Source organism: Lithobates pipiens, unplaced genomic scaffold, assembly GCF_037356315.1.
Source record: "Lithobates pipiens isolate NorthernLeopardFrog02 unplaced genomic scaffold, aLitPip1_a1.2 Scaffold_25, whole genome shotgun sequence".
Taxonomy (NCBI): Eukaryota; Metazoa; Chordata; class Amphibia; order Anura; family Ranidae; genus Lithobates; species Lithobates pipiens.
In genome coordinates this window covers 167729126-167755482 of record NW_027507787.1, presented here as the reverse complement: position 1 = coordinate 167755482, position 26357 = coordinate 167729126, and the positions used below count along the sequence as shown (strand labels likewise).

At 42.2% G+C, this 26357-nt stretch overlaps 1 protein-coding gene across 1 annotated transcript in view; it reads left to right on the top strand.

Annotated features, from left to right (window-relative positions):
• Positions 1-26357, top strand: part of LOC143930641 (putative DBH-like monooxygenase protein 2) — a 79752-nt gene that overhangs the window by 45778 nt on the left and 7617 nt on the right. Inside the window, exons 6-12 of the mRNA XM_077455135.1 lie at positions 1515-1617; positions 3321-3487; positions 12106-12197; positions 13133-13229; positions 17631-17690; positions 18029-18162; positions 25518-25632. Of these exons, the coding sequence (XP_077311261.1) occupies positions 1515-1617; positions 3321-3487; positions 12106-12197; positions 13133-13229; positions 17631-17690; positions 18029-18162; positions 25518-25632 (768 nt within the window). The remainder of the gene's footprint in view (positions 1-1514; positions 1618-3320; positions 3488-12105; positions 12198-13132; positions 13230-17630; positions 17691-18028; positions 18163-25517; positions 25633-26357) is intronic.

The window sequence follows — 26357 nt, the reverse complement described above, 5'->3', positions numbered from 1 at the left end:
GCAATCTTCAGAAAAATGGGAGAAAACAGACGAATGCAGTGCATCTCGAAAGAAGAGAGGGATAGAGAGGGAGGGACAGGAAGGACTTGGAAGGTGCTTTGTGGGGATAGAAGGAATCCAACTCCGCCCTTTTTCTGTTTGTTGGGTCGGGGGGAGTGAGTCCAGTGCAGGCCACCATGGGAGAGGGCAGCAGTAGAAGGCGAGTCAAAATCTTGATGCCAGGTTTCAGGTAATGTGAGTATGTTAAAGCCATGGGAGATAAAAAGGTCATGCACAGATGTGAGCTTGTTACAGATGGAGTGGGCGTTCCAAAAGGCGCATGAGATTGGGGGGCGTGTTTTAGGAAGCGGGAGGATAGAAATTAAACTGAGTGGATTCAGGCTGTTGCCAGAGGAGGAGGTGTGCCGGATATGTGGTTTGCAGTTAGAAAATGGAGGACCGGGATTTGGAGAAATTTCCCCTGAGACTAGGAGAAGGCGGGTAAGGAAGGTAAGATGGGAGTGGGATGTGTATGAGTGCACATGTCTAACTGCCCTGGTGTTTAGGTCAGCATGTGGGTTCAACAATTGCAAGAGGTGATGGGTGCAGTAGTAGGGAGAAGGTAGGAGTGTGGGTGATATGTGTATGCTGTGGGGTAGAAAGGAGGGGTAGAGTAAAGATAATTTGAGGGTAGAAGATGCTGATGTGAGAAGGAAGAGTAGAAGGAGCATGGTGTCTGTGCCTTCCCTATAGGGCGTTTTAAATTTATAGGGTGATTGAGTAGGCAAGCATTTGACAACTGATCAATATAGGGTCTGATCTGAGACACATGAATATGGGAGGAGAGATGGGCAATACCAGACCAGCCATAGACATAATCTAGGGTCGTAAAAGGTAATTGAGTATTTTGATCACTCAAGCCAAATGAAGTTGAGAATCATTCACCAGTTATGTTGTTAATGCAGTGTATTTGTTATAGAGCCAGCATTATTAAATATATAAGTTTAAAAATTATTTTAAAAAAAAACAAAATATTATATTTATTTTGTGAAATTAGGGACCCTGGAGAATGAAATGGGGGTCATTCCCAATTTTTATATAACACAATATTAGTTCAAGGGTTTATCAAGTACAACATTTCAGTACAAATACACTACTGTATATTACCCACATTTTTTAGTAAAACAAAAGACGAGGATGAGAAGAAGGAAAAAAACTGAAAACGAGAAATGGAAAATAAAAGTTGAATATAGCAGCAAAAAACAACCAAATACACAAAAAAAGGAAAAAAACAAACCAAAAAAATACAAATACCAAATGAAATAAGCTAAACGAACCAAAATACACCAAAAAAATACATCCGGTAATAATAACAAAAAAAAACAAAAAAACATTGAGTAGATTTTTTTTTCTATTAAGTACATTTTAGCTAGGCAGCTCAATTTCCAATGTATAAAGAATTTGTGTTGGCAAATAAAATTCCTCTGAAAATTTTCCACTCCTTCTTTGTCATGATACTTTTTTCTTCTCTATAGGTCTATGATTTTCCAGCAATTATGGGTGTTCCCATTGGCACCGAGGAGGACCCTAAATATATCCGGATTGAAATTCATTACAGCAATTTTGAAAACAAGCAAGGTGATCATGTAATTATTGTTATTTTGCTACAAAAGAAAAGAAAACAAAAAAAAAAAAACACAGCCCATTCATGCTATTGCATTGCGGTAACATGCACATTAATGACCTAATTACCACCACAAGTGGCGACCCACATTACATGCATTGGTGCAGTGCAATGCCATTCAATCTGAATGGCAACCCAATGCACCTTGCTGACAAACGTGACAATGCACTAGTGTGTGCTGCAGTGTGCTGCCAGAAATTAAACATGTGCCAATTTTTGGTGTGTTGGCAACTTATTCATTCTAAATAGGGCTGCCATAACACAACTCATGTCAATGTGCGACATCACGCAAGTTATCACACCACTAAGAAGTGCGGCCTTTACCAGTAGACTACCAGCCGCCGCCATTATACTGTGGCAGGTTGACTCTCCTGGGCAAATCGCCGTAGCTGTACGTTGTCCCTTTAAACAGCTATAGCAGGCACGGCGGGGGATCTGATGCGCATGGACAGCGGGCACAATGTCTGCTGGCCACGCGTGTTTGTGGGCATGAGAGCCGGATCAGGAATGTGGGTGTGTGTAAACACACACATCCCTGTTCTGACAGGAGAGGAGAGACAGATTGTCTGTTCCTACTAGCTAGGAACAGCGATCTGGCTCCTCCTCTAGTCAGTTACATCCCCATACAGTTAGAAACACTCACGAAGGGAACACATTTAACTCCTTAAACGCCCCCTAGTGTTAACCTCTTCCTTACCAGTGACATTTAGACAGTAATCAATGCATTTTTATAGCTCTGCATTAATGTCAATGGTCCCAAAAATGTGTCAAAAGTGTCCGATCTGTTTGCCGCAATGTCCAAGGTCACTAAAAATTGCAGATCACCGCCATTACTAGTAAAAATAAATAATAATATTAGGAAGCGTGTCTAAGGCCGCGTACACACGAGCGGATTGTCTGCCCAACTTAGTCCACTGAACCGTGTTTCAGCGGACAATCCGCTCGTGTGTGGGCTTCAGCGGGCTTTTTCAGCGGACAGTCTGACGGACTTAGTCTTTCGGAATTTCCGTAATTTTGTCCGTCCAAACTTGGTTTTGTCCGTCCAAACTTGGTTTCAGCGGACAGTCCGCTCGTGTGTAGGCAAGCTGGACGGACTAAGTATGGCGCATGCTCAGAAAGGATTTACACGGCCGAAGGTTGCATTGCAGTGTATTGGACGTCGTTTTTCTAGTCCCGTCGTACGTGCTGTACACGTCATCGTGCAAGCTTTCAACGGACTGTCTGTTCATCGTGTGTGGTCAAGTCCGTTTATTCAAAAGTTGAACAGACTGTCTGTCGGATTGTCTGACGAACTTAGTTGGGCAGACAATCCGCCCGTGTGTACGCGGCCTAAGATCCATTTCCTGATTGGCCGAAAGGAGAAGCGATTCAATTGGCTGCCAGCGAGGAGGAGGGAGGAGACGGATGCCACTGATTAGGATCAACAGCCCATGATGCCCGCCATAGATGGGGTAAGTATATATTCACACCTTTCTTTCTGCTTTGCAGCCCAACACAATAGTTGTGTTTTACCGCTGCTTCTCACAATGCAAATATGCAAGTTTATAGGCCAATCAAAATTTAAATTGTAAGGTGTCTATTCAACTTTATGGTCACGGTACCCGCTCCTTATAGTCACAGGCAATCATATGCATAACATTGTGTGTCTGATTTGCAGGACTTTTGGATAGTTCAGGTATAAGAATTTTTTACACTCCACAATTACGTGAACACGACGCCGGTATTCTGATGACTGGGATTTTCACGTTTCCTATCCATTTTGTGCCTCCCGGAGCTGATCATTTTCGCAGTTATGGACTCTGCAACACTCATCTGATCCCACAGGTAGGTACCTGGACCTGATGTCTCACAAAATCATGGATACCAAAGCAATGATTAGCTTTTATGCAGTTCTGGTGTCATAGATTCAGTTCTCATCAGAACCAACTCTATTTGGAGCCTGTATGAATGAATGAATGAATGAATGAAATACTTGTATAGCGCACAATGCGAACTGAATCGCCTCTAGGCGCTGTGTACCCTCTCTGTGTGGTTGTTTGAGGCCCCCTCTTCTGCCTCCACATGCTGTGGTTTCTACAGTACAGACCAGAAACCAGGGGCTTCAACAGTATTTACAGTGGTTCAAAAGACTAGACATTTTTTACCTTAACCACTTGCTTACTGGGCACCTAAACCCCGTCCTGCCCAGACCAATTTTCAGCTTTCAACACTGTCACTATTTGAATGACAATTGCGCGGTCATGTAACAGTATACCCAAATTATCATTTATCATTTTTTTCCCCATAAATAGAGCTTTCTTTTGGTGATATTTGATCACCTCTATGTATTTGTATAACAGTGCTAATATCTCAAAAATTGCTACATAAAGTGCCTATGTGCATATGTAAACTTTGCACTACCACCTTAAAACTTATCATCAAGCAATATGATTCTAATAGCCCGCATATGGTTTTCTCCTATACCAGTGATGGCGAACCTCGGCACCCCAGATGTTTTCAAACTACATTTCCCATGATGCTCAGCTACACTGCAGAGTGCATGAGCATCATGGGAAATGTAGTTCCAAAACATCTGGGGTGCCAAGGTTCACCATCACTGTCCTATACCATACCCCACAATAATTAGACAACCTGCTCTTATGATTAATTATGATCAGGTGCTTGTATAATGGACAGATCACTAAAAAAACGCCAAAATAAAGTCACTTGTAATAAAGGTTTCACTCCTTTTTCACCACAAGATCTTGCAGTCAGCTTCGATTACATCCATTACACTGCAGCTGCTTTCAACTTCAAATTTCCAGCCACACACTGGTCTTTCAATCACCTATTTTCATCCTCCCTCCGATTTATGGTCAAACCATTGCAACAGATACAGACATGCGGGGGACCAAAGAGAGAAAGACACAATAGTGTGATACTGCAGGTATAGGTTAATACTACTCTGTGCTCAGCGGTTTTACTCACAAAACCTGGACTTGTATACAAGCTTTCTGATAGAGCATCAGCGTAATTACTCCTCCTCACAGCCTTCCTGCCGACCGAAGGCTCCACGCCACTTAGCTCCTCCTCCACTTAGCTCCTATAGCCGTCATTTGGCTATAGCGTGGATCCGAAGGGGTTAAAACGTGACTCCACTTTTGTTGAGGAAAAAAACATTCCCTTCTGGGTGATCTGTGTACATTGCAAGGATTTTAAAAAACTTTGTTGCAGATTCCTACCTTTTGTTATTCTGAAGAAATCTGTGTATTTGGCTGTGTCCATGGGGGGAAGTGAATCTGTATAGGAGTGGTTTCATAATTATAAATCAGCTGCTGCACATTCAAGGCACTAATGAGGAAAGATGCAGGGTCTGCATCCCTTTAGTCTCCATTCACACTTGTATGACTCCAAAGTTACACTGACTTTGGAGTGCAGCTTTGACGCAATTTTGGATGGGTGCAACTTGTATATGCCTTTGGCTTTGAGCAGTGATAATGGACAACTGTTGCATTGTATGGCCTTCAAGTTGCATGAACATTGACGTCTATGGCCTTCAAGTTGCATGAACATTGACATCTATGGCCTTCAAGTTGCATGAACATTGACATCTATGGCCTTCAAGTTGCATGAACATTGACATCTATGGCCTTCAAGTTGCATGAACGTCAGACCAAAGTAGTGCATGAACTATTTTGAAGTTGCTGTAACTTTAAGTGACACATATAATAATGGTTAGTATTGGAAAAAATGGAGAATGACTTGTCAATGACTTTGATGTCCAAAGTTGCATGACAAGTCGCACAAGTGTGAATGGAGCTTTAGATGCAAATTTCTATTGGGAAAATCTCACCAAAAATGACACTTTTAATGCAGAGGATGCCTGACATGTGACTTGTACCTTAGTGCAGACTTCTGGGAAAATCAGTGAGCCAATCACACAAGGGGGAAATTATGTTTCTGGGGGGGGCTCTGTACGCATTCTATGTACAGAACACCTCCAAGTTGCCATATTACATTTTACAGAAAATGACCGAGCTGCAGATTGAAAAGGAAAGGTCATTTTTTTTAATAGCATTCAATCAAACTATGATTTGTGTCGCAATTGTATACAATATATATTTTTTTCTTTCCCTACAAAAGTGTACCCTTTAAGAGTTACCCTTTAATGCATTCCTTGAATTAAGGTAAAAAATGTCCCTGTATTTGTATCACCCCCTCACCCCTCCTTATACTTACCTGAGCCTGGTCTCGATCCAGTGCTGTTCTCATCTGCAGCGGCTCTCTCCTTCCTCTCTCTGCTCTAATGCCGCGTACACACGACCGGACTTTCTGGCAGAAAAGTTCAGATGGTCTTCCCGACTGACTTTCAACGGAGTTACGACAGACTTCCAAATGAACAGACTTGCCCACACACAAACGGACGAAAGCCCATTCGTTTCGATTGTGCTGATGTATGTCGGGACTAGAAAAGGAAGTTCAATAGCCAGTAGCCAATAGCATACAGACGAATGGTTTTCCCGATAGGAATTGAGTCCGTCGGACAGATTTGAAACATGTTCTATTTCTAGGTCCATCTACATTTTTTAAAGAAAAACGATCCTATTATCCCACACAGGATCAGAATATCCGACGGAATGATTCCATCGGACCTATTCTGCAGGAAAGTCCGGTCGTGTGTATGCAGCATCAGAGGCAGCAGTGGCTGCCACTGGCTCTTGCTGCTGTCAATCATATACAGTGCTGTAAAAAAGTATTTTCCCCCCTTCCTGATTTTTTTGCATATTTGTCACACTTAAATAATTGGGATCATCAAAAAAAAAATAATATTACACAAAGATAACCCCAAGAAAATACAAAATGCAGTTTTTAAATAGTGATCTCATTTATTAAAGTAAAAAAATTAAAAACAATGAATGGCGTCCTGTGAAATCAGTCAACAAACATAACGGAAGCTGCCCCTTTAAAAGTGTGCAGGTCACCAAATGCTGCGAGAAAATGATATTAAAGGATGAGGCTCTAGTGATATTCAATGAATCAAAAAAGGCAAATACAAATAAATAGCAAGCTAAAAGTCTATACAGTGGAATCTTGGTTTACGTGTAACTCGGTTAACAAGCGCTTTGAAAGACTAGCAACTTTTTTTTTTTAATTCTGACTCGGTTTGCGAGTGTTGTCTCACAACACGAGCAGAATTCAAGCTAATGGGGTGTGCAGTACCGCTTTTGGTCACATGTGCAGGGGCGCCGGTGATACTCGGAACGGTTCGGAGCTGTTCGGAAACACTCGCATTCACTCGAAAATACTCAGAAATACTCCATTCCCAAGTGTTTCCGAGCCTTTTCGAGTTCAGCCGAGCTGTCCCCGAGTATTTCCAAGGTTCTCTGGCGCCCTCCCCTTACCTCTGGCCACATGCGGTATTGCATGCAATAAAAGTCAATGTGGAACAAATTATCTTCATTTCCATTGACTTCTATATAACTCGCCTTGATATGCGAGTGCTTTGGATTACAAGCATTCTCCTGGAACGGATTATGCTTGTAATCAAAGGTTCCACTGTATAAGATAAATCCCAACACCAAATTGTGATGCTCAAAATCGGATTCCTAGTTCTTCTTCACAAGTGCTCAAGAGATGGGTGGCCACTCACCAGAGAATTATGACCCCTTTTTACAGGAAGGTCAAACAGCGCTTCTGGAATACCAATTAATTCCACTGACAGCACAGGTCCACTCCACTGGCCCCTAGGAAGGGAAAAAGGACTTCACAAGAGACATAGAGGGAGGTCTCATAGTGTAGTATTTTTAAAAGATAAAAGCAAATGACAACAACAAATGGCAACTACACTCACACGTTACAGTGCCGATCAGGTGTAATCAGCATGCGCAAGTCGGCTAGTCCTAAAGGTATAGCGTGAAGTCCGCGTATCTCCTGAGACCAAGCCTAGATAGGATGTGGGATCAGAACCTGGAATAGTGGCTCCTCTGCTCCGACATATGTTTCAGGGAGTGATGTCACACCACTCCTAGCTTGCTTAAAACTTCCCAAGTTGTGGGGACCGCTAACAGTGAAATTATTTTTGTAGCGTGGGTTGTCAGCATCCAAGGCAAGACAAGTAATTCGCGCCCCTAATGGACATTTAGCACTCTCTGAGTCCCTTTCACTCGTATAGTATTACAACCCCTTATGGTACATTTTAGTATGTACCACTCTTTCTCTTTGTTCTCCTTTCTTTCTCTATCCTAATTTCTTGGGTTTTTTCCCCATCCCTCTCTCTAGCCAGGTTTCTTGTTCTTTCTCTTATTCTTTCTCTCCCTTTTTCTTTGTTCCTCTCCCTTCCATGTATTCTCTTACTCCTTGTAGGGGAGTGGGGGGAATGGGATAAGTGGCAGTGCTGGCTGAGAGTTGGGATGCTTGGCAATGCTGGGGGAAGTTCTAATCAGCCAATTTAGGTGCTCTTGATTAAGGTCATCTGCTGGTCCGAGAACTGTAGTGAAGACGTTTAATGGCAACTACAATCAAAGGTAGTGTTACTCACTGTGTCTCCGACTTTGTAATGTCTCGTAACAGTGACACAAATCACAAAATCAGGAGACAGGGTCTCTTCCAGCCCCTCCCACTCCACATTCCTCACCAGTAAGCTGACCTCTAGTCTCTGTCCCCCAGCCTTGCCATGAACTGAATGGGCGGCTGCAAAGAGGCTGAGTGGGCGGCCACAGGCTCCAGGGACAGAGCTGCTGGGCGGCCCCTAAAAAGGCTGGTTTAGTGGTGCAGGCTTCAGGAACAGCCCAGGATTCGGCGACCCCTGGCAAATTGTCATTCCAGGTTTAGAACCACTGCTCTAGGGGATGCTGACTTACACACACTGTTCACACCATACCGCATAAACCAACCTGATATCAACATGTAAAAATTCGAAAGACACATCGCAAATTGATATAATATCATAGCTAAATCACATAAAGAAAATAGTGACATGATAAAAAATATAATAAACAGGAACCATTAAAACTGGCACCATCTAGTGGCTAGGCATAATAAATGTGGAATCTAGATGTGTGCAACATAGCCTATAATGAACAAACACCACAGAGCATCTTGTGGCCAATATCTAAAAAGGCCTGACACAAAATGTATACATGGCCAAAACTGATATAAATTAGAAAATTTTAATTATGTATGAAAACATATTCTATAAAAAATATATATTTTATAAAATAATATAAATTCATGTGTACAAGCTAAATGAACTAGTAAAAAAAGAAACGAAAACCCGGAAAGAGTCACCCCATATAAATAGATTTTAAAAGAAAAATGCTACACTTCACCCACCAAAAATGTGATGGACACCCCATAGTAGAACAGTCCTCAATAGTCAGTCAAAAAACTTTTTTGACTTACTATTGAGGACTGTTCTACTATGGGCCATCCATCACATTTTTGGTGGGTGAAGTGTAGCATTTTTCTTTTAAAATCTATTTGATCTACTATGAGCATAGCAATGTTGGTATTAACACTTAAAACTGTTCAGGACTATTATGCTTATAATAGTAAAAAACATAGGAGAGGAAGAGAGAAAGAGAAAGGGACTCTTGTGCAATAGAACCAAATTTGCCAACATTAGGCCATAATAAAAATTCTTTATCAAATTTAAACTAGACTTGGGATAACCTTAAGGCCCACTATCAAATTTGTAGAAACCAGAATCAGAGCAAAGTTAGACGTTGTACGAAGGAATTGAGAAAGGAAAGAAATAGGAGAAAGGATGGCTTGCATTGGCTTGCAGGAGGAAACTTTTGTTTTTAATACAAAAGATTACTATTGCTTTAAGGGGAAAAAAAGCTGTCCAAACCTGCCTGGCCCTATTTGAAAAAGTAATTGCCCCCCTTGCTAAATCATGAATGAACTGTGATTAACCACATTTTTTGGAAAGCTGAGTTAAATTTCACTTGACCCGATTACTTCTAGACCTGTTGAATCAAGAAATCACTTAAATAGAAACTGTCTGACAAAGTAAAGCACACTAAGAGATCTCAAAAAGCGCTCTAAATAAACAAGAACAGATGAGAAACAAATTAATTGGCATGTATCAGTCTAGAAAGGGTTACAAAGCTATTTATAAGGCTTTGGGACTCCAGTGAACCATGGAGAGCCATTATCCACAAATGGAGAAAACTTGGAACAGTGGTGAACATTCCCAGGAGTGGCTGGCCTACAAAAATTACTCCAAGAGCATGACCACACTCATCCAGGAGGTCATAAAAGAACCCAGGACAACATCTAAAGAACTTCAGGCCTCACTTGCCTCAGGTAAGATCAGTGTTCATGATTCAACTATAAGAAAGAGACTGGGCAAAAATGGCATCCAGGAGAGTTCCAAAGCGAAAAGCCACAGCGGAACAAAAAAAGGCAAGTCTCACATTTGCCAACAAACATCTTGATTATCCCAAGGAATTTTGGACAAATATTCTGTGGACTGATGAGGCAAAAGTTTAACTTTTTGGAAGGTGTGCGTCCCTTTACATCTGGTGTAAAACGAACACAGCATTTCATAAAAGAACATCATACAAACAGTTAGACATGGTGGTGGTAGTGTGATGGTTTGGGGCTGCTTTGCAGCTTCAGGACCTGGACTACTTGTCATAATTGATGGGACCATGAATTCTGAGCTCTAACAGAAAATCTTGAGGGAGAATATCTGGCCATCAGTTTCTGACCTCAAGCGCACTTGGGTTATGCATCAGGACAATGATCCAAAACACACCAGCAAGTCCACCTCTGAATGGCTAAAAAAAAAATTAAGGGTTTGGAGTGGTCTAGTCAAAGTCTAGACTTGAATCTGATTGAGATGCTGTGGCATGACCTTAAACAGGCCGTTCATGCTGGAAAACCCTCCAATGTGGCTGAATAAAAACAATTCTGTAAAGAAGAGTAGACCAAAATTCCTCCACAGTGAAGTGAAAGTCTCATTGCCAGTTATAGCAAATGCTTAATTGCAGTTGTTGCTGCCAAAGGTGGCACAACTAGTTATAAGGTTTAGGGGGCAATTACATTTTCACATAGGGCCAGGCAGGTTTAGACAGCTTTTTTCCCCCAATAAGTGAAATCAGTATTTTTTTTTTAAAACTGCATTTTGGATTTACTCTGGTTATCTTTCTGTAATAATAAAATGTGTTTGATGATCTGAATCATTTAAATGTGATAAATATGCAAAGAAATAAAAAATCAGTAAGAGGCAAATACTTTTTCACAGCGTAGTCAAGAGACGCACACAGCCTGGCTATGGATTGACTCGCAGGTGTGCCCTAAAGCAAGCAGCACACAAAGAAGAGGAGGAGCCAAGCTGCAGGGGACCCCAGAAGAGGAGATTTGGGGCTACTCTGTGCAAAACCCTTGCACAGAGTAGGTAAGTATTAACTCCAATAACAAAAACTCAAAGTGGGCCTGAAAGCCGAACTCCAGGAATTCCACTCCTTTGTAAAATATTAAGGGACATTAAGTACAGCAAAGTGCATGACACCTCCAGGGCTTAGCTCTATTATTATATCTCACAGCTTTAGAGAACTCCTGTAAGACAGCTATCGCTGGGGATACGGGAGCTTGAAGCTGATTCTTTCGACTTTGAGCCATGCTTCTTGAACAGGAGTGTCGCTGTAGCTGCTATGTCTGCTCAACCCCTCCTCTTGCACAATCACAGAAGCCTTTGTGTTACGTGAACGCATACACAAAATACAAAGGCTTCTGTGAATGGGCAGCAGAGGGAGCGGTGAGCATAGCTGATCTGTGTGCTTTTCCCCTTTCAGATCCCAGAGTTCCTGTCCCGCAGAGCAATAAACCTGTCAAATGTAAATAATAGAGTTAAGCCCTGGAAATATCATGCAGTTCCTTGGACTTGAACTCATAGTGTGCCTTCACTTTTTACAAAGTGGCTGAATTCCTGGAATTCAGCTTGAATTTAAAAAGTTATGATTTTTTTTGTTAATGATGTTTCAGGAAGCATCTAAAAATGTTAGTAATACCTAAGCAGTACCCTGAAATATTTACCTTTAGTCTGGAATGCCACTTAATGATTAGCAGTGGACTTTCTGGTATGTGCTCTTAGGGCAACACATCACAGCTCTGCCGGCCCCCACCATGTTCAGTGGGAATTATTACCACAACCGTGTGAACCTTTTAGGGGAATGGGGCCATGCCATGACCACACTACAACCTTGTGCAATGCACGTAGTGATGCTGCATTTATGCTGGTAAAACAGGCAGTGAGTAGGCAAAATCTCCCCTTCTCATCACCCATCAAATGCATCGAAAACGTCTTCTATCACACATGCTCTGCTGCATGTGTAAACCTAGCCTAAGTGTGTTTCCTGTGGGGAGCTGAAGATAGAGCACCATTTTGTTTGCAAACAATGCTCAGGGTTGTGTGTTGGTGATTTATATGCATAGGACTGCTCTTCTCTTCACAGATATTGGGTCATCCAGTAGAAGACTTTCATGTCAGCACATTTCTCCTTCATGGTCATCTGACAGTACGAGGCATACGAACCATGCATTACAGGTAATAAAGGGCTCAAATAATGAACATTCTTGGGATTGGTTTTGTTCATAAACACACTAAGTACAAAGCAAACATTCTTCAAACCCTAAGGCAACTTTGGCATTCAATCTCTGGTGTTATAAGTTGTCAACACTTGCATTTTGCCAGCCCTCAGGATGTCCTATGTAAATACTGACTTTCTGAAAGTTGGGATGCAGACAAAACTCCACATGCTCTAATGTTTTTTTCTTTGTCTGTTGTGGTCAGAATGTGCCTAATTTTTAAAATATGAAAATTATGTAAAATCTGCCAGCACTCAAGTGCTAAAAGAATATAACCCCACTAATAAGTTGCTGTCATAAGCTGGCCACAGATAGGATTTTAAACAAGAGTTCCTCTTCCCCAAACTCACTCATCCATTTCTTTTTGGGCCTTGCTTTTTGCACTGGTCCAAATCATTTGGTGGAGGGGGATAATGGTGTGGGGTTGTTTTTCAGGGGTTGGGCCTGGCCCCTTAGTTCCAGTGAAGGGAACTCTTAAGGCGTCAGAATACCTAGAGATTTTGGACAATTTCATGCTCCCAACTTTATGGGGATGACCTCTTCCTGTTCCAACATGACTGCACACCAGTGCATATCGCACATAGGCAGTCTGAATGGAAACAGATGCTTCTGTGTTCTTAATTTAGAAAACCTGTGATGGTGTGGCTATGTGTCATAGGTATACTTTGTATAAATATATATACTGTATATAAAACATTATAACATCACATTAAAAATGTTTAAAATTGAAAAGAAAAATGACCTACAACCTTTAAAGGGATCCCATGGCAAAATCCCAAACAATGCAAACTGCAGCAATAAAGTTAATTAAGGCACCCTCAAAGCATCAAATAGTTGCTGCCAATCCAGTTATAGCATTCCATATAATACCCAATTCTTGTTCTTGCTCACTAGGAATGGAACATTACTTGGGAGTTTGGGGGAAGATAAGAGATATGACTTCAATTTCCAACAAGTCAGAGATTTTCCAGGAGTTGTCACGGTACAAATGGTACGTTGGGTGACTTTATATTATACATCTGGGTCTAGAGAAAAGGGGCATCATGTTATAGGAGATATTATCACTTTCATTTATGTATTTAGTTATATATTTTTTATTTTTAATAGCATTTCGTAAATTGATTTATATATTAGACTCTATTTTGTCTAACTCTAAGAAATAATAGACAATGATGGGAATTTATCAAAACCGAAGTAGCAAGAGTCCGGAGCATCTTTGCATGGAAATCAATCAGCTTCAGTTTTTAAACGTCAAAGCTAAACTGAATAAGCTGAAGACAGAAGTTGGTTGCCATGCGCAGCTGCTCAAGTTTTCGTAAGTTCTACCCCACCCACAATGTGTTTTAGCCCCCGTTCACATCGGGTCGATTTGACATGCAATTTGTCATGTCAAATAGTATGCCGTATCGCAGCCTATTGCTGGCAACAGAACAGTCTAAATTGGCGCGACGCTGACTTTGCCGTGCGGCACCGATTCTCAAAAGTTGTTCCTGCACTACTTTTGATGACTTTGGAGGCAATTTCAATAGCCATCTGTGCATGAACCCACACAGATGTCTCTCAAATCACCCCTCAAATTCGGACTGAAATGGCGGTTTGAAATCCTGCGAGTTCAGCTGAACTCACAGGATTTCAAACCCGCATTCAGTGTGAACCTAGCATAAAAAGTGTTATAAAGCCCTCTAGCAGTATACTCTAATGTAAATTTGCCTACTGTTTTCAGATTCTCAATCCTCTCTTCCTGTTTGTACAGTGGCCTTGCAGGGTCCCTTAGAGCCCTGCCATAGCCAAACACCCTTACCCTCCCCCCCATGTAAAGCCCAGGCAGGTAAGCCACTTCCCAGCTTGCCCTTCAGAGACTGAATAGCAGTGGATCAGAAAACGAGGGGCAGAGGCAGCAGCAGAAACTTTATGCCGGGCATGCATGCGCTTTGCTTTCATGAAGCTAAGGATGATGCACAGGTGGACACATAACCCCAGAGTCTCTTTTATTGTACAAGCAAATCATCCCTCTGTCACTCTACTTCTATACAGTCCCATCCCCATCCCCGTATGGCAATGAATGGCATGTGATGGCTCTGTACGGCATGTGATGTCTCTGTACGGCATGTGATGTCTCTGTACGGCATGTGATGTCTCTGTACGGCATGTGATGTCTCTGTACGACATGTGATGTCTCTGTACGACATGTGATGTCTCTGTACGACATGTGATGTCTCTGTACGACATGTGAGGAGGGAGGAGAGAGAAGGGAGAGGGGAGGGAGGAGAGAGAAAGGAGGGGGAAGAGAGAGGAGAGAGAAGGGAGGGGAACGGAGGAAAGAGAGGAGAGAGAAGGGAGGGGGGAGAGAGGATGGTGGAGAGAGAGGAGAGAGAAGGGGGAGGGGAAAGAGAGAATGGAGGGGGGAGGAGAGAGAAGGGAGAGGGGAGGAAGGAGAGAGAAGGTAGGGGGAGGGAGGAGAGATAAGGGAGGGGGGAGAGAGGAGAGAGAAGGGAGGGGGAGGGAGGAGAGAGAGGAGAGAGAAGGGAGGGGGAGGGGAGAGAGAGAAGGGAGGGGGGAGGGGAGACAGAGAAGGGAAGGGGGGAGCAGCAACACTCTGTGAAGTCTCGGGAAACAGCAGAGAGAGGGCATCAATCAAGCAAAATGGCAGGAAAGTGGGTGGATTCAGACTCCAGAGCCAGACTATTGTTGGTCTTACACAGTATGAAAGTCTGTAGCCCCTCCCACAGGTATTTAGCTTGATTTTAACAGAATGGGGGCACTTCTGTGAGGACTGGAAATATTTTTAGATATCAGCAGCTCACATAGAATAGATGTAAGCAAAAAAAAGGAAACCCATACTTCTCTTTTCTCTCTGGTCCAACAGGAAGGACAATAAAATGTGAACATGTGCTGCAAATTGACATACATATACATATATATATATATATATATATTAGGGTGGCATTAATAACATTTATTTTACCAGCGATTGCGACTACCAATACTGAGTACCGATACCTTTGTGGTGCAATTTGAGCCCATACAAAATGAATGGGCTCAAATTATACTGCAAAGAATCACATGCAATTTGAACAGGAATGTGGTGTGATTCCTGTCTGAATCGCATGGGGATTCCCCTACCACTCCTGTGTTGTGATCTCAGTATAGAAAGACACAGGGAAGCGCCATCTAAGAAGTGCAGCAACGGGCAAACATTTTATTAAAAAATGTTATCACAACTTGCAAGTTAAAAGTACATAATGTATCTTGCATGCCATTTCCCAAACCACGGCCGCTTGCGGTGCTCACAAGGTTGAAGGAGATGTAGGAAGTTCCAGGGCCCCTGTGAGTATAGGGCAGAAGTGATATCAGCTTGGGGGCAAACCACATATACATCTCCCCAAGCCCTGTGAGCACCCCAAGTGACCGTGGTTTTGGCCACTGTTGCAATGACATTTATTAATTAACTGTTTGTTTGCCCATTGCTGCACTTCCTAGATGCCACTTCCCTGTCTTTCTATACTGCAATCACACAGGAGAGTTGGGAGCAAAGTGCATGTGATTCAGACAGGAATCACAGCATCTTTTCAGTGCTATTTGAGCCCTTTCATTTTGTATAGGCTTAAATCGCACTGGTATCAGTTTTGAGTAAACGGTATCAGCACCGATACCAATATAGGTGAAGCCTTAATATACAGTATCTTACAAAAGTGAGTACACCCCTCACATTTTTGTAAATATTTTATTATATCTATTTATGTGACAACACTGAATAAATGACACTTTGCTACAATGTAAAGTGGTGAGTGTACAGCTTGTATAACAGTGTAAATTTGTTGTCCCCTCAAAGTAACTCAACACACAGCCATTAATGTCTAAACTGCTGGCAACAAACGTGAGTTCACCCCTAAGTGAAAATTTCCAAATTGGACACAATTAGCCATTTCCCCTCCCCGGTGTCATGTGACTCGTTAGTGTTACAAGGTCTCAGGTGTGAATGGGGAGCAGGTGTGTTAAATTTGGTGTTATCACTCTCACTCTCTCATACTGGTCACTGGAAGTTCAACATGGCAACTCATGGCAAAGGACTCTCTGAAGATCTGAAAAAAAGAATTGTTTCTCTACGTAAAGAGGGCCTAGGCTATAAGAAGATCGCCAAGACCCTGAAACTGAGCTGCAGCATGGTGGCCAAGACCATACAGCGGTTTAACAGGACAGGTTCCACTCAGAACAGACCTCGTCATGGTTGACCAAAGAAGTTGAGTGCACATGCTCAGCTTCATATCCAGAGGTTGTCTTTGGGAAATAGACGTATAAGTGCTGGCAGCATTTCTGCAGAGGTTGAAGGGGTTGGGGGTCAGCCTGTCAGTGCTCAGACCAAACGCTGCACAGTGCATCAAATTGGTCGGCATGGCTGTCATCCCAGAAGGAAGTCTCTTCTAAAGATGATACATAAGAAAGCCCGGAAACAGTTTGCTGACGACAAGCAGACTACGGACATGGATTATGGAACCACGTCCTGCGCTCTGATGAGACCAAGATAAACTTATTCGGTTCAGATGGTGTCAAGCGTGTGTGGTGGCAACCAGGTGATTAGTACAAAGACAAGTGTGTCTTTCCTACAGTCGAGCATGGTGGTGGGAGTGTCATGGTCTGGGGCTGCATGAGTGCTGTCGGCACTGGGAAGCTACAGTTCATTGAGGGAACCATGAATACTAACATGTACTGTGATATACTGAAGCAGAGCATAATCCCCTCCCTTCAGAGACTGGGCCACAGGGCAGTATTCCAACATGATAACGACCCCAAACACACCTCCAAGATGACTGCCTTGCTAAAAAAGCTGAGGGTGAAGGTGATGGACTGTCCAAGCATGTCTCCAGATCTAAACCCTATTGAGCATCTGTGAGGCATCCTCAAATGGAAGGTGGAGGAGCAAAGGGTCTCTAACATCCACCAGCTCTGTGATGTCATCATGGAGGAGTGGAAGAGGACTCCATTGGCAACCTGTGAAGCTCTGGTGAACTCCATGCCCAAGAGGGTTAAGACAGTGCTGGAAAATAATGGTGGCCACACAAAATATTGTCACTTTTGGCCCGATTTGGACATTTTCACTTAGGGGTGTACTCATTTTTGTTGCCAGTGGTCTAGACATTAATGGCTGTGTGTTGAGTTATTTTGAGGGGACAGCAAATTTACACTGTTATACAAGCTGTACAGTCACTACTTTACATTGTAGACAAGTGTCATTTCTTCAGTGTTGTCACATGAAAAGGTATAATAAAATATTTACAAAAATATGAGGGGTGTACTCACTTTTGTGAGACAATGTATATATGTATGTATAATGCATTCAGTATATAAACACACAAAGACAGAGATCTGATTTTGTAATTCTCTCTATCTGCAGGGAGATCAGATTGTAGTGGAATGTTCATCCAGCACCCCGGACAGAGAAGGTGTCACCTTTGTAAGTTTCAGTCTTTGACTAAGTCATTGTTACACACAGGCATAATTCTGCTTAGCTTATTGTTTTTATTGGTAAATTTTCTCAGTTGAAACGTTTGATATGTTTTCTAATAAAAAAAAAATATATATATATATGAGATTGGTAAATCATCACATTGTTTTTAATGTAGATTTTACACAGCACCCCAACTCTTGGAATTGGGGTTGTACATGGACTGTCCATTTACATCAAGCTACCTATGATCTGTCAAGTTTAGATCCAGAAAAATGCAAAAGGATGCAGAATTTTATTGTTTGCATTTTGTTTCTCCTAATGATACTGTCTTTGTATGTTTTCAGGGAGGACCAAGTACAATGAATGAAATGTGTGTGGTGTTCCTGTTTTATTACCCTGTTGTTCCTATTGCTGCCTGTTGGAGTTTGCTCGATATCCAGCATGTGGTTGATGTCCTGGAGCTGGATGAATCAGAGACGTGAGCTGATAACATTAGGCAAAGTAGGCCTGTACCTATAGGTGCCCCAAGGCAAAAGGGTGGCTTTTTTCTCCATAGTTATATGGCACACAAACATATATATACACATTTTCACAATATTCCCAGCCAGGTTAGAAAAGAGATGTTCCGTGTAACAGAGGTAATCTTAGCAGAGAGGTTCTGCGTTAGTTGGCATAAGGTGTTTTCTTACAGGCTCTCGTGTTTTTAAATCGGGCCCTGACATATGCTTTGACCATTAGGAGCGTAACTACAGGGGTCGCAATAGAGATTTAACCCCATGCTCCAGGGGGCCCAATGTTGCTCCCCTGTACACCTGTATAGAAGGGGCGGTGGGGGCAGCATATAGGGGAACTGATCCCCTCCATTTTCTTTCTGCAGCTACTGAAAGTCTGCTTATCGTCCTCTCTCTCTTCTGCAGGCATTCAGTGGCTGCATGAAGAAAATGGAGGGGATCAGTTCCCCTATATGCCGCCCCCACCGCCCCTTCTATGCAGCTTCCTCATCCTTTTTCTATCCCTGGGCCCCATGTGCTCCCCTGACCCCCCCCCCCCCCCCCCTTCATCCCACACAGCTCTGCCAGCTTCCTCTTCCCTTTCCTGCTGGCTTTTGTGTGGGATGTGTCCAGATGGAGAGCAGGAAAGTCATTTACCGCCCCTTCCTTTTTTTGAATGGACAGAGTAAGCGATCGGTACCAATCATAGCTGAAGCATACTAAATCATTTGCACAGAATGCATGGGAGGTTCTATACAGAGCTATTTCTGTCCATTCATTCTGTGCTGCTGTGGCTGCAGAGATTTAGATTGGGGGCTGTGTCCTCAATCTAAATCCTGTGATTCGGTCGGTGGAAAACTGTCTATTGGGAGTATCTGGGACTTCTCCCAAATGATTTTTAGGCCAGAGAAGGTCCCAAACTGTTCTATTGTCTGTAATGCTATGCGCAGGGAGGGGCCTGGGTCCGTCAAGTAAAGTAGTGTGTCGTCCGCATACATACTAATTTTTTTCAGCCAGAGAGTCGAAGCTCAATCCTTTGATTTCTGGATTAGCCTGGATGGAGATGGCCAAGGGTTCCCCGGCCAAAGAGTATAAGAGTGGTGACAGTTGGCAGCCCTGCCTTGTGCCTCTACTGAGGTCAAACTGCTCGGAGGGGCATCCGTTTGCCACCCACCTAGCCGTGGGTGACTGATACAACAATTGTACCTATTTGATGAACTTTGGACCAAAGCCATATCCCTTCAGGCACCTCCACTAATATGTGCTTGTTCTTTTGAAAAACAACAGATTTACTAGCCAGATCACCAGATAAAGAAAGGGAAAGAAAGCCTAAAATATAGAATGAATGCAGCCACCGCATCTATGAATTGGTAAGCTGGCATATAATTAATGTTTTGGGTTGGGACAGACACCATCACCTTTTACTTTTAACCTGTCTCAACAAGAAGTAAATGCAGAGCCGCTGCTCAACGCGTGTCCCAAGTCCAATACATGTTGCGTGGCCCATCAAATGCAGTAGCTTTTGCATGCAATTTAATGTTTGGAATGAACTCAGTTTTGAACTTGAACATTATGGTGTGGCACTTCAATTGCAGATTCACAAAGACTTATTTTCCGACGGGGATTGTGTTGGCTTGCAGGCTTTAAAATTTTCCGCAAACAAATGTCTATTTCTGATTTTACGAGTGTGTGTACACAAGTTCATCGGACAAAAGTCCAACGTACAAACATGCATGCTCGGAAGCAAGGACGAGCCAGAAGCGGTCGGTTTTGTAAACTAGCATTCGTAATGGAGAATTAACATTCGTGACGTGGCAAATTATGAAATCTCCAAATGCAGCGCACATTTCTTTTCTCCTTTAATGGGATAATAATGAAGCTGCTTTGCTGTTGATACTGATGGAGTTATTGCAAATGATTTTTCAAAGGCTTTTATATTATTATGCTTGTTATTTATTTTTTTACATTTTTTGGTGCAAGTTACCACAACACTATAATTCCGTAGTTTTTAAGATCAAAGATACAACTATGTTGGTGTCCCTTGTCAATTTTACATTGTATTTTTTTAAATGTAACTGCCTACTCCCAAAATGTAATTTGAAGCAAAACACATAGCCAAGTATTATTCTCCACTATTTTTTTTTTTATTGTGCATTAAAAAAAGAAAATTAAGAAAATTAGACATGCTATCTGCCATAGAACTTAACCAAAAAGTGCATTCTATGCATCCAAAAAAGTTGAAAATATACCAAAATCAAATCATTATTCAACCAAAAAATAAAAAAAATCCTCATGCATGTGCCTTGCTTCCTAATATAGGGGGTCACCAATGCCAAGAGTTGGTGGAAGCAGGGGTCCGTCATCTGGAGATAATTCTGAAAATCATCTGGATTATTCTCCTGGAGCTCCCGCGGCAAAGGCATATGACATAATTGGTCACGATTAATACAGCAACCAATTTTTGGTCCAAGAAATCCTCCTTCTCCTGTTCCTGGACAGGACTTGGTTCAAAGCAATAACTCCAAGGCCAAAAATAAATAACATGTTATCTCCTCCAATTCTGCAATATGTCTGGTTGACGAATGGCCATTCAGAAATGAACTGAAAAGCACAAAATGAAAAGTGCGAAATGAAAAGCGTGAATCAACACTCACCAAACTTCTACTAATGCAAAATTAGCAGAAAGGAGCCCAAAGGGTGGCGCTAAAGAGCAAAAAAGCCGTGTAGTACGTCACTACGTTCGTGTTTGTTGGCCGACAATTCCTTGCCGTTTGTATGCAAGACAAGTTCCTGGCCAACACCCTTTGAACAAAAGTCAGGCCGCGTACACACGCGCGGACTGTTCGCCCTACTTTGTCCGTCAAACAGTTTCGGCAAACAGTCCGCTCAAACTTAGCATGGACGGACATGGCCACACACGACGGACGAACAGTTTGCTGAAACCGTGCGCGATGACGTGAACGGCACGTACAACGGGACGAAAAATACGACGTCCTATACACTGCATTATAGCTTTCGGCGTGAAAATCCTTTCTGAGCATGCGCGCAACTTTGTTTGACGAACAAGCCTACACACGAGCGGACTGTTCGCTGAAACAAGGTTTCAGCGGACAGTTTTTCGGAAATTCCGAAAAACCTTGTCCGTCAAACTGTCCGCTGAAACTGTCCGCTGAAAGCCCACACACGAGCGGACTGTCCGCCCAAACACTGTTCAGCGGACAAAGTTGGGCGAACAGTCCGCCCGTGTGTACGCGGCCTCAGAGGTTTTGTCTGGGGAAAAACTGATCATGTGTACGAGGCTTAAGAGTTTAATGCAGTTGCAGACAGATCAGTTCAAAGTGAGGGTGAACAAAGCCAAAACATTTTTTTTCTAAAGGGAAGGCAATAGCATAGGAAATGGTTAAAACCCCTTTAGACGTTTTATTATTTTCCTGACTATGCCCTATTGGGGAGATTTACTTCCTGTGCCAGAGACGGTAAATAGGAGAATGTTTCTCCAAACTAAGGGGGGATTTTCTCTTAGATTGTTGCTACTGTATATAAAATAAAATAAATAAAAATGATACACTAACACATTTGACCACCTATCGTATATTGATAGAAAAAAATGTTGAAAAGACAAGAAATTATAGTCCACAGACAGTTCCAGTAGTCCAGTTTCACTCCATGATAGGTGCTACGAAAAAATAGAGTAGGTCAACATCCAAAAGCAGGTGTGTGGTGTCCAAACCTCCACTCAGTAGACAAGTGCAAAAGGAAAAAATTTGTTTAGTTTCGTTTCGTTTTAATTCGTTAATTCATTAATTTCGTTTAGTTATATTCGTTAACTTCCTTAAATTCGTTTTCGGATTTTGTTTAGTTTTCTACCGAATTCGAAAAATCGGCCACATTCGAAAATATTTCAACCAAATTCGAAAATATTTCTACCGGATTCGAAATGATTTCAACATGATTCGACATTATTTCAACTACATTCGAAAATATTTTGTGACCCGATTTTAGGGCCATGTATCTCGGGATCACTTGGTGCTAGAAACTCCAAATTTGGATATGTTGTAGTGTTAGTACTATTGTGTTTGTGTTTCTAGCTATAAGTGACCCCGAGATATGTGGCCCCAAAATCGGGTCGCAAAATGTTATTCTCTGCTCTAATAACTAATAACATTTTGCGACCCGATTTTTGGGGCCACATATCTCGGGGTCACTTATAGTTAGAAACCCCAAATTTGGTATGCAAACACAATAATACTAGCACTACAACATATCCAAATTTGAAGTGTCTAGCACCAAGTGACCCCGAGATACATGGCCCTAAAGTCGGGTCACAAAATATTTTCGAATGTGGTTGAAATAATGTCGAATCATGTTGAAATCATTTCGAATGCAGTTGAAATAATTTCGAATGCGGTTGAAATAATTTCGAATCATGTCGAATTCATTCGTTATATTTCTTTTGTATTCGTTGTAATTTGTTATTTTTTTATTCGGACATTCGGATGCATCCGAATGTCCGAAAGATGCAAAATTCGGCCGAATTTCGATTAGTTACGAAACGAATTGCACAAGCCTACCACTCAGTGATCAACACAAGGCTTACCAGATAATGTCAACCGTCTACTATGTTCCAGTATCGAACATCGTGACATCCCCACAGGTTCGATACTGGAAGCGATTGGGAAGCTTTTCTGTGTAATTTTAAACATGACAATCACTTTTTATTTGGAGGACATTTGAGTGGTCCATTGTTATATTCAATACATTTCAAGTTTATATGGAGTTACACTATGTGGAGCCTCTTTGTTTGTTCTTAATATATGCCTTAAGGAAGAAACCAGCCATTGAGGTGTGCACCAAGTTTTCCCAATGATGGTTTACTAGCATTGAGGATTCAAAGAGAGTGTCACTTTTATGCCTTGATTGACCATCTGTAGTAGATGGTCAACATTATCTGGTGAGCCTTGTGTTGATCACTGGGTGGAGGTTTGGACACAGCACACCTTCCTTTGGATGTTATTACCTACTCTATTTAATCATAGCACCTATCAAACTGGATTATTGTCCTTTTACCATTTTTTTGTCAATATATAATAGGTGGTCACATGTGTTAGCACAACATTTTTATTTCTATTATTTTTTTTATGTTAGTATATCGCATGGGTGTTTTGCAGCTGTTTCCTTTTAGGTTGAGCAAAACGTAGCTCAGTTTTTTTCCCCTATGGTACAATAAAAGCTGGAAAGGGGTTTTTACCTTTTACTACTCCATCCAAAAAATGGCTTTCGTTATATTGCAAAGGGTCATTTGACCCACAATGTTTTAAAATGTATATTTTGGGAGAGTACTGGCAAACAAAAGAGCCTGTTGCCTATAAATAGCCCCAACCCAACCCTTAAATTTAAGTTTAAACGTATTCCTTAAAGTGATTGTAAAGACTTGTTTTTTTTTTTCATAAAAATTGCAAACATGTCATACTTGCCTCCTCTGTTGCAGTGGCTTTGCACAGGGCAGCCCAGATCCTCCTCTTTACGGGTCCCTCTTGTGTGCTCCTGGCCCCTCCCTCCTGTTGAGTGTCCTCACAGCAAGCAGCTTGCTATAGGGGCACCCAAGCTCCCTGTGTCCATTCAGACACGGAGTCCCGCCCCCTTTCTCCCCTGATTGGCTAGCTGACTTCAATTGACAGCAGCAGTAGCCAATGAGGCCACTGCTGTGTCTCAGCCAATCAGGAGGGAGAATCTCGGGCGACTAAGACACTTGTGGACATTGCTGAACAGAGTGGGGCCTCAGGTAAGTGTGAATACAGATGATGTGTAGATGAGAGGGTCTCTCTCTGTCTCTCTCTCTCATTGAATTCATTTTTAAAATAGTTTTGATCATGATTTTATTCTCTGATGTGTTTGTTGTTTTGTATATGAATCAGTTCCGATTGTGTTTGCCTTTGGGTTGTATTTCTAACTCCAATTATGCAAAAACTCCTCAAAAAGACAACAAAAAACAAGAATGAGTTTTCGTGCCATAGGTGAAAAATAAGAGCACAGAAACAAATTTTGAGTTGGGGACTCTACAGTGGAAATGTCAGTCCTGTTGTCCCCAAGGACTCATTCAGACTATAGGGACTATTTATCCAAAAAAAATTGCATTCACACAACCATTACATGTCTTTTCGCCATAATTTGCCTAATGCATTTATTTCCTAGTATTGTCTGTGGCATTTAGTGGCAACAATGTGGTATATTCCCAATTAAAGTACTTCAAGAAAATACTGCATTGCAGCCACTAGATGGAGCTGACGAACATAGGAAACAAACATATTAGGCAAATTATGGTGAAAATTTATAACAGCTGGTCGAATGAGTGACATATTTGCACAGCAATTTTTATTTCTTATACATAGACCTCATGGCATTGCAATTTAATGAATTGTTAAGCATTAAAGTGTTACTAAACTCAGGATCCTGATTCACTATATATGGTCTCCCACAGTACAAAGAACATGGAAAAGCAATTCTTTTAGTAAATGTAAACTGCTACCTTTTCTCATCAGCAGTACATACAGTAGCAGTCTTGTAACTTCTATCAGTGTCTGGTTAAAGCTTGTAGGAGAAGTTTTCATTCTGCTCTTACTGTCCTATAAGACTGCAGGATCCCTGCCCCTCTGTCAGGACAGTGCTGATTAGCCCTGTGCTGATCACATGCACGCTCCCAAGAAAAGAAAAACTCTCTAGCCATTAGAGCTGCACGATTAATCGTCAAGCATTCTTCACCCCTCTATCTTCCGGGGCCGCAAACTCCAGCTCTGTGACTGGCCGGAGTCGCGTCACGTCATGCGAGCGGGAGCTGCCTTTAACGGCATGACCCGAGCTAGAAATGGCACAACGTGCACTTTCTAATTCTGGAGCATGCGCAGAAGAACTCACCGTACAGCAATTTGCAAATATCTCCTAGACCGTACAGGTCTGGGAGATATTTCAAGCCCCTACAGGTAAGCTTTAATCTAGACTTACCTGTAGGTTAAAGTGGCTGTAAAGGGTCTACAAGCACTTAAAGGCACTGTGTTAAGACAGCCTATTCAATTTTGATTGAGATGGCAGCGCAGCTTGACGCACTTAAAAAACAAATATGACCCTTTGTGGCATGTGGGTTGTGATAAACTGCAATATGGGTATGTTGCTCGCTACAGTGATAGTGTATTGAGGTTCACAATGAACAGTACTGCAATGCATCGTGGTATGCGATTTTCATCTCACAGCATCAGAGGGTGACACAATCTTTCAGAATACTGTGCCTTTTAAATGTTTCTTTACCCCAGTCTCACTTCTACCCCCTCCTGGTGTTTGTCTCTCTCAGCATAATGGATGCCCTTATGAACATTGGTGGTATAGAATGGGATGAAGAGACCATAGTTAAAGCCCAAAATGCTGTCCTGGAAGCCAACCACACTGCAATTATCACTCATCGTAGAGTAAGTACACATTTTAAAGGAACTCTATCATTAAGAGAACAGAATCACTAAAAAAGGAAGAGCCAGGGGTGGACTGACCATGTGGCCACTCGGGCACTGCCCGAGGGCCCCCGGGCCACTAGAGGGCCCCATCAGGGTTGCCAGCCTCAGTAAAACCAGGGACAGTATGTAAAAATCTGTGTTTTTTTTTATTTTACATCTGTCTCTGAAATGTCCCTTACCAACATCCTTTTGGTCTAAAAATCCTGAGATTATAGCTGCCCCGCCTCTCCAGTACCTTCTCAGCCAATAGAAACATGTATGTGTATGTATGTGTATACTGTGTGATTGTATACTGTGTGTGTGTGTATACTGTGTGGCCCCATAATCTCCGATTGCCCGGGAGCCCCATGCGTTGTCAGTCCGCCCCTGGGAAGAGCCTAAATAATTACCGTTCCTGCTGTCCTCATAGAACACAGGAGAAATCCTCTGCTAAAGTCTACTGGAAAACGGACACTTCAGTCAATCCCATTGATGCCCCGCACCATTCATTGGCTCCTCCCAGTGACCTCCACATCTCTACTGTATCCTGTAATGATGTGGGGTTCAGAGGGAGAAACCATTGAATGCTGCAGGGGATCAATGAGATCGACACTCCGAGAAGTGTTGGTTTCCCAGTAGACTTCAGTGGAAGATTTCCCCTCAATGGAGCTACATTCTGAAAGAACAGACAGAAGAAAAAGTAA